The sequence below is a fragment of the Anabrus simplex genome, chromosome 3, assembly GCF_040414725.1.
Source record: "Anabrus simplex isolate iqAnaSimp1 chromosome 3, ASM4041472v1, whole genome shotgun sequence".
NCBI lineage: Eukaryota > Metazoa > Arthropoda > Insecta > Orthoptera > Tettigoniidae > Anabrus > Anabrus simplex.
Window position 1 is genome coordinate 157,716,482 of NC_090267.1, and position 14,552 is coordinate 157,731,033.

A 14,552-nucleotide genomic window follows, 5' to 3' on the forward strand; every position below is an offset into this window, starting at 1 on the left:
AGAAGACTTAATTTGAACAGTAAATTGATTTTGTTTACTTAACTGCAATTGAGCACCGTCCTATCTTATCAAGCATATCCCCTCTATTTCTTCTTTTAGGGCTTTCTGTCTACCGGAGAGAAACGTCGGAAGTATCCTGTAGTCTCGGAGAATGTTTATATGTAAGAATTTTAAACAATATCAATATCCGTACAGTTTTAAATTTCCCCTATTTGTATTGATGAGTACAGCGGAGCGATCTTTTTGCCAAACAGCAAAGATTTCAATATGCTCCGCTCGCTACAGAGTGAGTCTCCTGTAGACGGTGGCGCCACTGCTACCTCGAGTGTATTATTTACTAACTCTATTAGATAAACAACTGATTGGTAATCTGTCATCTAGGCCACAACCATAAAAGCAGATCAGTGGTGATTGATTGATTGATTGATTGATTGATTGATTGATTGATTGATTGATTGATTGATTGATTGATTGATTGATTGATTGATTGATTGATTGATTGATTGATTGATTGATTGATTGATTGATTGATTGATTGATTGATTGATTGATTGATTGATTGATTGATTGATTGATTGATTGAATCTTGTGGCTGATAACGTTTATTAAGATATAGGATATTTTTATTCACGCTGTCTCTTAAAGTGTCCATGCAGTGAGTCCTGAGACACTTAAATATGAATATGCTGTGTAACTGTCTATTACTATTAAAATGGAGCTTATCAGGTGTACTTGCAACTCAATTAACTGGAAAAATGTTTTTCCTAATCGTAACAGTTTTTATCAGAAAAATACATTTCTACGTTTTGATGCATCATTCATCCGATGAAAACCAATTTAACGGGTAAATTGTTAGTCTTAATAAGCAAAAGGAGCATACAAACATGATCTTAAATTCAAAATAACCGGTAAACGGCTAGTCTCATCAAAAAATAAGTACAAGGGCAGGATCTGAAAACCAAAATAACCGGTAAACGGTTGGTATCATCAACAAAATATGTATACAAACAGGATCTGAAAACCAAAATAACTGGTAAACGGCTAGTCTCACCAACAAAATGAGTATACAGACTGGATCTGTAAACCAAATAACGGGTAAACTCTTAGTTTCACAAACAAGATGAGCACACGAACAGAATTTGAAACCCAAAATAAAGGGTGAATTTCTCGCTTCACAACAAAAGGAAAGTATGTTATGAGCATGATCTGAAAAGGAAAATAACTGGTAAACGATTAGTCTCAAAAACAAAAGGAGAATACAAACAGGAAAACTAAAATAAGGGGTAAACGGTTAGTTTCACAAACAAAAGGACTATACAAACATGATTTAAAAAATACATATAATGGGTAAGCAATTAGTTTCACAAACAAAAGGAGCATACAAACTCGATTTTTGAACTAAAATAAACGGTAAACGGTCAGTTTTACAAACAAAAGAACACACAAAAAATTGAAAACTAAAATGAGTGGTAAACGGTTAGTTTCACAAACAAAAGGAGCATACAAACTCGATTTTAAAACTAAAATAAACGGTAAACGGTTAGTTTTACAAACAAAAGAACACACAAAAAATTGAAAACTAAAATGAGTAGTAAACGGTTAGTTTCACAAACAAAAGTAGTATATAAACAGTATTTGAAAGTTAAAATAACGGCTAAACCGTTAGTCTGAGTTAACCTAAGTTCAACTGACCCTCAAAAGTTAATATAGCAGAATATGGATACAGTGAGTAAGAAGGTAAATGAGGAGGATGACTATATCCTTCCCCTTTCATTTTATTCAGTACCGGTATGTACACTAATATGTATGCAATATGCACAAAAATCATTCATCTTCTGTTAGACTTCATAACAGTAAACGTATAAGAAAGGTTCTAAATTAGAGCGGATTTAATTCACACCTTAAATATAAAACGTAAATTAGTACTATTATTTGAAATATCACTGAATATAATGCATATTTATGATTGTTCACTTAGACAAAAAGATATTTCCTCCCTGAATATATCTTTCGTATCACAGGAAAACAGTTAATTCCACCCACGTTCACGCATGTAGCACCATCATATCCAAGCATCATCCACAGTAGTCTATATTCGACGACAGACTTCCACCTTCCCGACACTCTCTTCTCCTGTCCACATAATATCAGCGGGTATAACCACGTACTGACCGAGTAACTCCAACATTACCCACTGAATTTTTTACTAGCATTACAAACAGTCCATTCCTGACAGAAAGCTCTCACCAAACGAGATACTGCTAGTGAGCAGAATAACTTAGCGAGTTTTATAATAAATTTATTTTTCTCTTTATGGGTTATCACTGGAGATCTACTTCCATTCCAGCTGTGGACATACTGCAGCCCTTCAGCCACTGGCAGGCTGAGTGTTTTTCTCCTCAGTGCAGTCAGCAGTCTAGTTTTCTCCTTTTTGATGATCACTGCTAGTATCTTCTTCAGCTTCCTTCCTGGCGTCAGTTACAGGATGTTGCTTTGTGACGTCATCGGCGGCAACTTTATCTTTTATTATGGTATTATGCTTAGTATTTCCTGTTTGATCGTTTGCCTTGAAATCATTATGGCTCTCCATATATCGTAACTTGCCTTCCTCACTATTTCTTATACCATATCCAAAATAGATTACGAAACCTGTAACAAAAAGAAGGCATGAAATATTCAATAACACGTAAATTGTGTTTAGACTTGATTACTAAGCTGAATAACGAGACACAAATATAGATGTTCATTGGATATGAGAATGTGTTATGGGTTCCCTGTCATAAAAACAAAATCTTTTAATGCCAATAATCAATCTTACTACTCTATAAAGCCATTTCATCCCTACCTTCCCACTATACTTCACCATTTTAGGTATAATTTCATCTATTCCTGCTGCTTTATGACAATTTCACCAACATCATTGTCCTCCTCCTCATGAGCTTGGTTGTTCGCGACATCACCTGGAAGATTTCCTTTTACGTTGACAAGATGTTCAAAATATTCCCTCCACCTGATCAGTGATTCCATGGGATCTATTATGAGTTCACCTGAATCACCCAAAACACTGTTCATTTCCTTTATCCTTCCCTTCCTAAGATTGTTTTTTACTGTCCAGAAAGGTTTACCTGCTGCTTAACCTAGCCTTTCCGGGTTATTACCAAAATCTTCCACGACTTATTTTTGGATTCAACAACTATTTGTTTAGCTCTATTTATTTGCGTACAATTCTCTGTCTGCATCAGCCCTTCTTTGGGGCCATTTATGATAAGCCTTCCTTGTTTCGTTTACAAACTGCTCTCACTTCATCATTCCACCAAGATGTTCGCTTTTTCCCATCTTTACACACAGTTGTTCCTAGGCATTCCCTTGCTGTTTCTACCGCAGCATTCATGTATGCCACCTATTCTCCCTCTATCTCCTGAATCTGCTTGCTGTCCACTGTTCGAAACTTCCCACTAATCATATCCATGTACTTCTCTCTAATTTCTTCGTCCTCGAGATTTTCTACCCTTATTCGTTTGCAGACAGATTTCACATTCTCTATCCTAGGTCTAGAGATACGTAGTTCACTAGAGATCAGATAGTGGTCTGTATCAACGAAAAATCCCCGAAGAACCCGTACATTCCTAACAGACTTTCTGAATTCGAAGTCTGTTAAGATATAGTCTGTTATGGATTGGTACCCCTAGCCCCTCATCCGTAGCGGTGAATAGCCTTATGCTTGAAGAATGTAGTCGTAACTCCTAAACCCATACTAGCACAGATGTCCAGCAAACGCTTCCCATTCCCATTAGCTTCCATATATTCTCCACATTTACCAAACACCATTTCGTATCCTTCAGTTCTATTTCCAACACTCGCACTGAAATCGCCCATTAGCACTATCATATACTTGCTATTGACCCTGACTACGATGTCACTCAATGCTTCATAAAACTTGTCAACTTCATCCTCATCGGCACTCTCACATGGTGAATACACGGAGACAATTCTCGCCATAATTCCTCCAACTGCCAAATCTGCCCACATTTCGCTCATTTACGTGCCTAACAGAAACTATGTTGCGTGCAATGGTGTCCCTGATGAACATTCCTACCCAATGCTCTGTCCTTCCCCTTTTAACACCTGTCAAGCACACTTTATAATCTCCTATCTCTTCTTCGTTATATCCCCTTACCCGAATATCACTTAATCCTTGCACATCCACATGCATCCTATTTGCTGACTCACCGGCGAGTTGGCCGTGCGGTTAGGGGCACGCGGCTGTGAACTTGTATCCGGGGGGTAGTGGGTTCGAATCCCACTGTCGGCAACTACCAGTTAAGCTAGCATGAATATAATTATTTACGTCCTGCGTGATAGCCCTTTATTCCTAATATTTGCATTGCAAGTTTTGTTACATCCCATTCAGTCATTTTCTCACAATGTGACGTACCCACTCTGCCCACAGATGTTTGACAAAATTTAACGTGGCGGGTCACTTTAATATTAAAATAAATAAATGATATGTCATTGTTTCTCCATAAACAGTATCCCAAGGGCGCCAGTCTTCAAGCTTATGGCTTGAAAACAAAAGTAGATAATTAATAATAATAATAATAATAATAATAATAATAATAATACGTAATGAGACTCAAAAAACTCCCAGGGGTGGGGTGACGGGACACAAATTCATTAAGTACACTAACTTGGAATTTAAGGATCATGAATAATAATTTCAGAACATAAAAATTAAAACAGCCATTTATTAAGATGAAAAACGTGACGTAACGGCGTTTTAACGAAATCTGAACTTACGGAAGCAAAAGAAAAATTGAATGAAATTAATTTTAAAAATGAACTGTTGCGCGAAGACTTGCAGTAACTTATGCCTTTAGCTCACCAATTGTAGACTCTGTTGTCTTGAAGTTGATGATATGAGGATCTCTCGTGCCGGCTGCTTCATCTGTTGTTGGATTCCAGTCCTACTTCCTGTCTTTAACACATCCTACTGTACTCCTTACATAAAGTCGTAATGAGTCCTAATTTTAAATGCAAAACCACCATGAGTTATGTTCATGGAGAGAATACACTCGTATTCTTCCGTATTACGGAACAGTAGCGTAGCTAAATTCATAATAAAAGCTATCCTCCCCTAACTAGTCAAAACCGGTCTCCCGTTGACTACCTCTCGTCATTGAGATAACAAGTCCCAATGAGAGTAACTTTTGAGTAGAATATACTCAGATGCGAAGTGAACTAAGTTAAAATCTTCTCCGACGTGCAGACGTATAATCGTAGTAAGAGTCTCTTCCACGAGTGAGAATCAGAATGTCCAATAAGAATGTGAATCTGAATGTAATAAGAATGGTAATGTGAATAAGAATGCTAATGTGAATAAGAATGCTAATGTGAATATGAATGTCCTCTCCAGCTCTTGTCGGTGGTATATATCGGTTCAAAAGTCTCCTTCCATCAGCCATACCACATGGTCCAGTAAGATTCGAGGTCTCATCCCTTCTCCGATGTATTGCTGTGAATCCATCACGTTGCTTCATTACGTTCATTCACATAGGCTGAACTTTCCCGCTGAAATAAAGCGTCCCGAAGCGGAGTTTGAAAACTGGGTGTTAATAATGTATCAATTGTCTCTTCATGGGGTAGAGAGGGTAAGGTCTCTCGTAACCTACATGACGTACTTTTCCTGGAATTGGGCAGAAATTAGCCTGCTGACTCTGGTCACCTCACAACGGCTATTGGAAAATTTACTGCAAGTTATAAATATGCATGATGTTGAAATACTTTACCGAATAATTTGTTCGTTCAGAATACGTTATAGCTGCGATACAAAGAAATGAAATGATGATTGAAATGGATTATAAAAACCCTATATATATATATTAATTTAAACATGACCTATCAGTGATTAAATATACACATCTTATCAATTAATTACATAGTTCAATAATTAAAAACATGCAGTGATGTCCCAAACATCACAACAACTCGGTAAGAATCTGAATTCACCTTATCTCTGTTATAATAGCCAGTACGGGGAAACATGTTAAGACAAAATGAATATAAGTGCATGTGTAAAATAACATATAAACCAAGAGTGGATATCAAATCAGTTATTTTCTAGGCATCACTAACCCATATTTTTTTAAATGCGCGGATGAGGAGTAGAGCCGTTATCTGAAGATGTAAAACAAGTAAAATAAAAAACTTAAGCTAAATAACAGTTTTCTACGGCTATGAGTTTAGAAGGTAATGAATTTTTAAGTAAAGGGATGTTTTTACCCCCAACGTACTTTCTACTCTAACAGTAATTTGAAGTGTAATGCAAGACTGCTTTTTAACGTTGGAGGTTATTTTTACCCAAAATTTTGAACAGTGATGTAGTTAAGTAGTTCTAACGTGATAAACTCATAGGTTACAATCAGGCCTCTAGAAACTGAACAGATTATCGGATAAACATGAAAGCTGGTAAATTAGTTGGGAAACATACCGCATTAAGTTATAAGCTTGTAGCTCATGCGGATGAGGAAATAGACTGTCAGTTCTGCCATAAGAAATACATAGGTTGCACTTAGGTCTCTAGCAATTGAAAAAGTCATAGGGTAAACATGAAAGTTGAAATATTGGGTCGGAAACAAATCAATTGAATCTGCTGACATAAGTCATAAGTGTTTAGTGATGTGGATAAGGAAATACGCAGTGTCACTTCTGCCATAAGAAAACCGAGCTCGACAGCTGCAGTTGCTTGTGGCCAGTATCCATTATTCGGGAGATAGTGGGTTCGAACCCCACTGTCGGCAGCCCTGAAGATGGTTTTCGGTGGTTTCCCATTTTCACACCAGGCAAATGCTGGGGCTGTACCTTAATTAAGGCCACGGACGCTTCCTTCCCATTCCTAGGCGTTTCCTGCCCCATCGTTGCCATAAGACGTATACGTGTCGGTGCGACGTAAAGCAAATAGCAAAAAATACCATAATAAATACATATGTTACATTTAGGCCTCTAACGACTGAAAAATTATCGAATAAACATGAAATTTGGTAAATTAGTTGGGAAACATACCACTTAAATCTGCTAGCATAAGTTATAAGCATGTTACACTTGGGATGAGGAAATACGCAATGTCAGTTCTGTCATAAAAAATACATGGGTACCGAGCTCCATACCTGCAGTCGCTTAAGCGCGGCCAGTATCCAGTAATCGGGAGATAGTGGGCTCGAGCCCCACTGTCGGTAGCCCTGAAGATGGTGTTCAGTGGTTTCCCATTTTCACACCAGGCAAATGCCGGGGCTGTACCTTAATTAAGGCCACGGCGGCTTCCTTTCACTTCCTAGGCCTTCCCTATCCCTTCGTCGCCATAAGACATATCTTTGTCGGTGTAACGTAAAGCAAATATCAATATTAATAATAATAATAATAATAATAATAATAATAATAATAATAATAATAAATACATGGGATTAAACTCAACTGCCTTGCTTTTGCGGACGATTTAGCATTACTTGAAAATACAATTTAAGAGGCTAAATTTCAAATTGAACAACTAGACATAATAGCAAAAAATGCGATTACAAATTTCATTTTAAAAAGAACAGAAATGATGCCAACTTTTAAAGTTTATTTACTAGTTATTCAACTGAACAGTAATAAAGAGATTAAAACTGTTCAGAAATTCTAATATCTTGGGGAAATAATAACATGGAACACAAATGAAAAAGAAGCAATAGAACACAGAACAACTAAATTTAAACAAGCACGAAGACTTACCTGGCCAACCTATAAAAAAAGATTATTTCGATAAACGCTAAGCTGAAACACTATAATTCCATAGTTAAACCAGAAGCAACGTATGCTAGTGAAACTTTATTCAAATTAAATGTAAAATCTACAACAGACAATTTACAGAAAACTGATAGAAGAATTCTTAAAACAATTATTAATAAAAACACCAAGTTGATGGACAGTGGAGATTGCTGCCTAACAACATTGTCTATCGTGAATGTGAATCAATAATATCTACAATGCGTAAAAAAAATTATTGCCATACGCCATTTCCTTTTCCTTTTTCTGTCACATATCAAGATTGCCAAACAACTATTTGATTACTTTTTGAAAAATAAAATCAATAATAATTGGTTCAAAGAAGTTCAGGATGATTTGGAAGAATTGGGTATAACTCGGCAACAAATCAAAGACAGAAAAGAGAATAGTATTTTGAAGAACAAGAGCATAAGTCTCAAACTAAAAACATTTGAACGGAAACAATATACTATATCGGACACACAAAGGGATTCCAGGTCGGAGAGGATGAAAAAGTTCTGGGAGAAGAAAAAGAAGAAATTAACTCAAATGTATTGATTTAAGTGCTCCAATGTGGGCGTAAAATATGTAAATAATAAATAAATACATGCGTTACATTTAGGGCGCTAACAACTGAACAAACTATCTGATAAACATAAAAGTTGAAATATTGGATCAGAAACATACCACTTGAATCTGTTGGCGTAAGTTACAAGCTTGTAGCTTGGATCTCTGAGGTTAATCATGGAGTCGAATCCAGGCGTGTAAGGTTAAGCTTGCTCGCATAGCAAGCGTTAGGTTATGACGTCATGTGAGGCTAAGCATATACTGTTAGCCTAGCCCCTGCGCTAGCTCTACAGAGTTAGTTTCGTAAGACCAACGTGCAGTGGCCTTTTATAACTACTGCTCTCATACTCAGAGGCTCGGGTTCAATTTCCGGTACTGAAGAGATTTAAGAATGGCAGGAGGTCTTGCATGTGTTAGAAAACGTACATGCAACTCACCTCCATTGGTGTGTGCCTGAAAAGAGCCACCACACTTCGGGACGAGGACACGAGTTTACTCTTTTAGACCTAATTATAACTCCCTCTGTTGGTCAGTGGTAAAGAGTGTGAACCTCTGGATACCAAGAACGTGAATTCAAGCTTGGTAGAGGTAACCAGATTATCGAAGGGCGGAATAAATCCCCTTCGGCACAATAATTCGTTGATTTTTTCTTTTTTGCTATTTGCTTTACGTCGCACCGACTTATGGCGACGATGGGATAGGAAAGGTCTAGGAATTGGAAGGACGTGGCCGTGGCCTCATTTAAGGTACGGCCCCGGTATTTCCCTGGTGTGAAAATGGGAAACCACGGAAAACCATCTTTAGGACTGCCGACAGTGGGGCTCGAACCCACTATCTCCCGATTACTGGATACTGACCGTACTTAAACGACTGCAGCTATCGAGCTCGGCAATTCGTAGAATATCGGTATGTCTCTGATGACACATCTGATGTTCAAACGACAATTTTAATGAAATCCCAACCGTAGGTCGCCCAGCAAAGATCCATTTCTCTGCCAACTAGTAGAGTAAAACGTAACGTCGGAGTTGATGGTCAGATAGCCCAACTGACGTCATATCAATATGACTGCGTCTTGATAGAAGATGCTTAGGCTCAATGTTTAGTGATTTAATCATAGAGGCGTGGAACTAAACAATGCGAACAATAGATTCAGCAATGACATTTTTAAGACATTTTAAGATTTCAGGATTATTTTTAAGAAATCGCGTGGTCCCTAACATTTTGAAATGCGACGGTGTCTCTTAATCACGCCAAAATTACTGGATAAAATGAGTTGAAATTTGGCATGGATATACTTCAGATATTTAATTCAAATACGAGTGTGTTTTCATTTTTAGTTAACAGTTTTCTGTATGGCGGACATTTTAAATTTTTTTTAAATGGTGTCTGTTCTTTGGAAACGCCTGGTCCACATCGTTCGTGTTGACGCCGTATAGGCGACCTGCGAGTCTGTGAAGATGGAGTCCTACCTGAAATTAATTCTAAGGCTGAAGGCGGGACAAACGTCCATCCTCCGAGCCCGAGTAAGTAAGTAATGAATGTTAAGATCCTCGACCTGGCTACACGCGAACTTGGAAACTGCGTACTGACTATTTTGTCAAGGAGCTTGCACTATAGTCCTCCACCCCTTTGGAAAGTAGGAGTAACTAAATCAACACGGAAAATAGTAGTTCCTATCAGTTACATCAAGCAGAAGATTTTTTTTTTTGCTAGGGGCTTTACGTCGCACCGACACAGATAGGTCTTATGGCGACGATGGAATAGGAAAGGCCTAGGAATTGGAAGGAAGCGGCCGTGGCCTTAATTAAGGTACAGCCCCAGCATTTGCTGGTGTGAAAATGGGAAACCACGGAAAACCATTTTCAGGGCTGCCGATAGTGGGATTCGAACCTACTATCTACCGGATGCAAGCTCACAGCCGCGCGCCTCTATGCGCACGGCCAACTCGCCCGGTAAGCAGAAGATCAGTGTGCACTGAAAACGAAATGATTTCATGATATTCGTTCTCTTTTCTAAAAGGACCTGGTCGAAATAGGCATGTAAAACTGTTTTTTTCTTTTTTTTTCTTTTTTTTCTTTTTTTTTTTTTTTTTGCTAGTTGCTTTACGTCGGACCAAAACAGATAGGTCTTACGGCGACGATCTACAGGAAAGGGCCAAGAGTGGGAAGGAAGCGGCCGTGGCCTTAATTAAGGTACAGCTCCGGCATTTGTCTGGTGTGAAAATGGAAAACCACAGAAAACCATCTTCAGGGCTGCCGACAGTGGGATTCGAACTCACTATCTTCCGAATACTGGATACTGGCCGCAATTAAGCGACTGCAGCTATCGAGTTCGGTCGTGTAAAACTGACTGGAGCTGGATTTGATCCTCATAAGGCAAAACAACTAGCATTTCGAGGCTATTCTACAAATAGCATGAACAACGCCTTAAAATGAGGGCAGATTTTTCAAGGTAAAATCGAACAGTTTTGTGTCCTGGTGTAAAATAATTAAAAACACAACAGAAAGTAAATCAAACAAGCCTTTCGTGTATCAAGCATCTCCAAAAACATCCGCAATTCCAGAATCCAAATAAATATTTAGGTTACCTGAGGAAACACCATTGGTCTGCACTGGTTAGAGTAGGGCCTGGACAAGAGCATTGGTCTGGATTGATTAGAGTAGGAGCTGGACAAGACATTGGTATGGATAAGTTAGGCTAGGATCTGGACAAAACCAGTGATATGAGGACAAGCAAAGAGGATCTGGGGCGTAAGCCCCCAGGTTAGAGCCGCGAAGTGGCCTTAGGCCTCTAGTTACCTGAGGAAACACCATTGGTCTGCACTGGTTAGGGTAGGGGCTGGACAAGACCGTGCTTCTTTATTTCGCGGATTGGCAACGCTATGTGCTTCTAATCACTAATATCAATGATGTAACAACGCATTTCACGACAGCCAATAGCAATGCGCATAGCCATTCCGGCAATGGAAAATGGCGTGCGCTACTCTTCGTTAGGTTATAAAAGTAAATGTACTTTTTGGGGTGGGTTGGTGGGTCCCTGGCTATTGCAATGGACACATCTTTCCTCTAAAAGGATTTTACCGTAAGTTTTGCATGATTTATTCTACATCATCTCCTTATAAAACTTGCGTGAATACGGCTGAACTTTTACCCCAGTCAGTTCACTGATCTCGACAAAATCTCGTAAAGTTATTCTTTCATATTCTCATCAGATTCACATCAAACTAAACCAAAAGATATTTTAGCCCCAGTAATAATAATCCCCAAAGAGGCCTCATCGGGTAGATCACGGAAAACATCCGTGACGTAAGAGTAAGGGCAGAAAGGTCAAGATAAGACCAGACATGCGCTGAAGGGACAAAACATGGAAGGCGACACTCGAAAAAATAAATACATTGTCATAGTTATTTTGGATAAAAAAAAGAAATAACTGTAAAAGAGGAATATTCTTAAGAAGCAAAACATACAAACGGCGAAAATTGCCAAGATTAGAGTAAATCCATCCATCCATCCATCCATCCATCCATCCATCCATCCATCCATCCATCCATCCATCCATCCATCCATCCATCCATCCATCCATCCATCCATCCATTATCTAAAGGATAAGCCTTGTCGCTGCAGCCTCATACCACAGTCTTCCGCAGTCCTTTTAATCGTGACATAGGAAGCAAAACCCACCTGAGTGATTATGTTCCAAAGGTATTAGAGACGTGGTCTTTCTCTCGACTCCTTCCCTAGGACCTTTCCTTCGAAGACATTCTGGAGAAAGGTGTCATGTCGTAGGACGAGTCCAAGAAAATTAGCTTTCCTCTGCACTATTGAATAAATTAAGGTCCGTTTATCACTAACGTCGATCAAGATTTGGATATTAGTCTTCTTTTCTGTCCACCTCGTCCCTGTCGGTCTTCTTCAGAACCACATTTTCGCAGCTTCTAGTCTTTATTGTGTTGTTTTCCTAAAGTCCAGGTGTCACAACCGTAAGTTAGCACACTCCAAACAAAGGTTTGGACAGATTTATTCCTGGCTTCAATTCCTATGTGCTTATTTAACAGTTGATTTTTCCTGCTTTGAATCACTTGTTTTGCCAAAGTAATTCTTCTTTTGACTTCTGTTAGGCACTGATTTGGTAATAGCACTACCAAGATAACAAAATTGTTTAACCTGATCTATTTTTGCACAGCCTAATATAATGTTCGTTTTCAATTCACTATTCTTCTTTTGAACGACGAACATTTTCGTTTGTTGTGTTTATTTTTAGCCTGAACTGCTCTGAATCAGCTATCAATGCAATGTCATCTGCAAAGCGAATACTATGAATTTGTTTACCATTGAAATCTTTCCCTTATTTTCCTTTTACAGTTCTAATAGCAAATTCTATGAAGATATTAAACGGACAAGGCGATAAGGGACAGCCTTTCCGCACTCCTCTTCTTATTCTTGCTTCTCTTTTTGTACCACTGATGTTTATTTATCTGATTTTGGCTTTATAAAGGTTAAAAAGTAAACGTCTGTCCTTCCAATCAAAACCCAGAGTATTCAGAGTTTGAAATAATAACTTCCAATCAACCTTATCGAATGCCTTCACTAAATCAACGAAAGCCACAAAAGTTTTCCTGTTAACTTCCAGTCTTCTATCCAGGATTTGACGCAGAGCTAGAATTGCTTCTCTAGTACCCTTACCTGTCTAAAGCCATTCTGGTCGTCATCTAAATTCTGCTCGATTTTTCAGCTGATTCGGCCTTTAAGTATTGTCAGTAGGATTTTAGAAGCATGGGATAGAATGGCTGTTGTTCTATAATCCGAACAGTTCTTGGCATTTCCTCTCTTTGTGAGTTTTATTTTCCGGCCCTTGAAGAAATTAAGAAGGTGGTATGATTCCTAGCAGTTTGTAACGATATCAAACAATCTCTCTTTCATGATGTCTCCACAGTTCTTTAGGAACTCTGATTAAATGTTATCAACACCTACGGCTTTTTATTCTTTAATAAGTGTAAATCAACATTATCTCACTTTTGTAATTGGTAGGCCTTTTAATTCTACCTCAATCAGGCTCTCTTCCTGTACATAATATCGAATGGTATCTATTTCCTGACCTTCATATAGATCTTCAATATATTGCTTCCAGCGGTCACCTACCTCCCCATTTTCAAAAATAATTTTCCTGATTTGTTTTTAACCACATTACTTCTGGTTATTTTCTTGTTCAGAAATGATTTTATTTTAAAATATGCCTGTTTTTAAATATTTTTCGATGTCCTCGTCAATTTAATTCATCTAGCTGTCTTTTTCTAAACGACACTTGTCTGTTATTGATGTTTTTAATGTTCTATATTTTTCAAAATCACTGCTTCTCATTTTCTTCCTCTGTTCAATGAGATCTAAAATTTCTTGAGTCATCAAAGGCTTCCTTGGTTCCAGTTTTCTTTTACCCAGTATTTCTGAAGTCATTGTCATTAAGCTGTACTTGACATTTTCCGATCCAGTACTGCTCAGTTGATTCATTTTCTCTTTGAATTTTGAATCTAAATCTGCAATATGTAAGTTATTCAAACACCATTTCTTCGAACCGTACGCTTTATGTTTTCTGAATCTAATACTGCACTTGGCTGCAACTAATTTATTATCTGTCTACATCAACCCCTGGGTAACTGTGACTGGTAAGCACTTGGTTTCTGTATCTCTGTCTTACTATTATGTAATCCAACAGATGTCTTCTACTATCTCCAGGAGCCTTTCATGAATATCGTCGTCTTTTGTGAACATCAAAGCATGTATTAGTTATTAATAGTTCATGTTGTTCACAAAACTCGAGCAATTTTTCTCCTCTCGAGTTCGTTTCGCCAAGTCCGAATTTACCGGTATGTTTAAAATTTTCATGACTACCAACTGAAGCATTGAAGTCTCCCATTAAGACAATATTAGCTTCGGTGTCTACTAACTCAAATTGTTCTTGAATGCAATCACACATTTCTTCTACATCATCGTCTTCACTGTTTGTGGTTGGAAAATATAGTTGAATAAAGACTACGTCAACAGGGTCATATTTTATCTTAATAATTATAATCCTTTCACTGATATCAAGGGTATATATCACAGTTTGACACCATTTACCTTTTAGGATTATTGCTAATCCTTTCATTCCTCTTTTATCATTCCCGGTGTGTATTACCCTGAAGTAACCTGATT

The 14,552-nt window shown here is 38.0% G+C and overlaps 1 protein-coding gene across 5 annotated transcripts in view; it reads right to left on the bottom strand.

Moving 5' to 3' along the window:
* Nucleotides 1–1,336: 1,336 nt before the first annotated feature.
* Nucleotides 1,337–14,552, bottom strand: part of LOC136867134 (cationic amino acid transporter 2) — a 289,680-nt gene continuing 276,464 nt past the window's right edge. For all 5 annotated transcript variants that reach the window (XM_068227031.1, XM_068227028.1, XM_068227029.1 and 2 more), the window contains one exon: nucleotides 1,337–2,649. In XM_068227031.1, coding sequence (XP_068083132.1) covers nucleotides 2,417–2,649 — 233 coding nt within the window. In that variant the 3' untranslated portion in view covers nucleotides 1,337–2,416. The remainder of the gene's footprint in view (nucleotides 2,650–14,552) is intronic.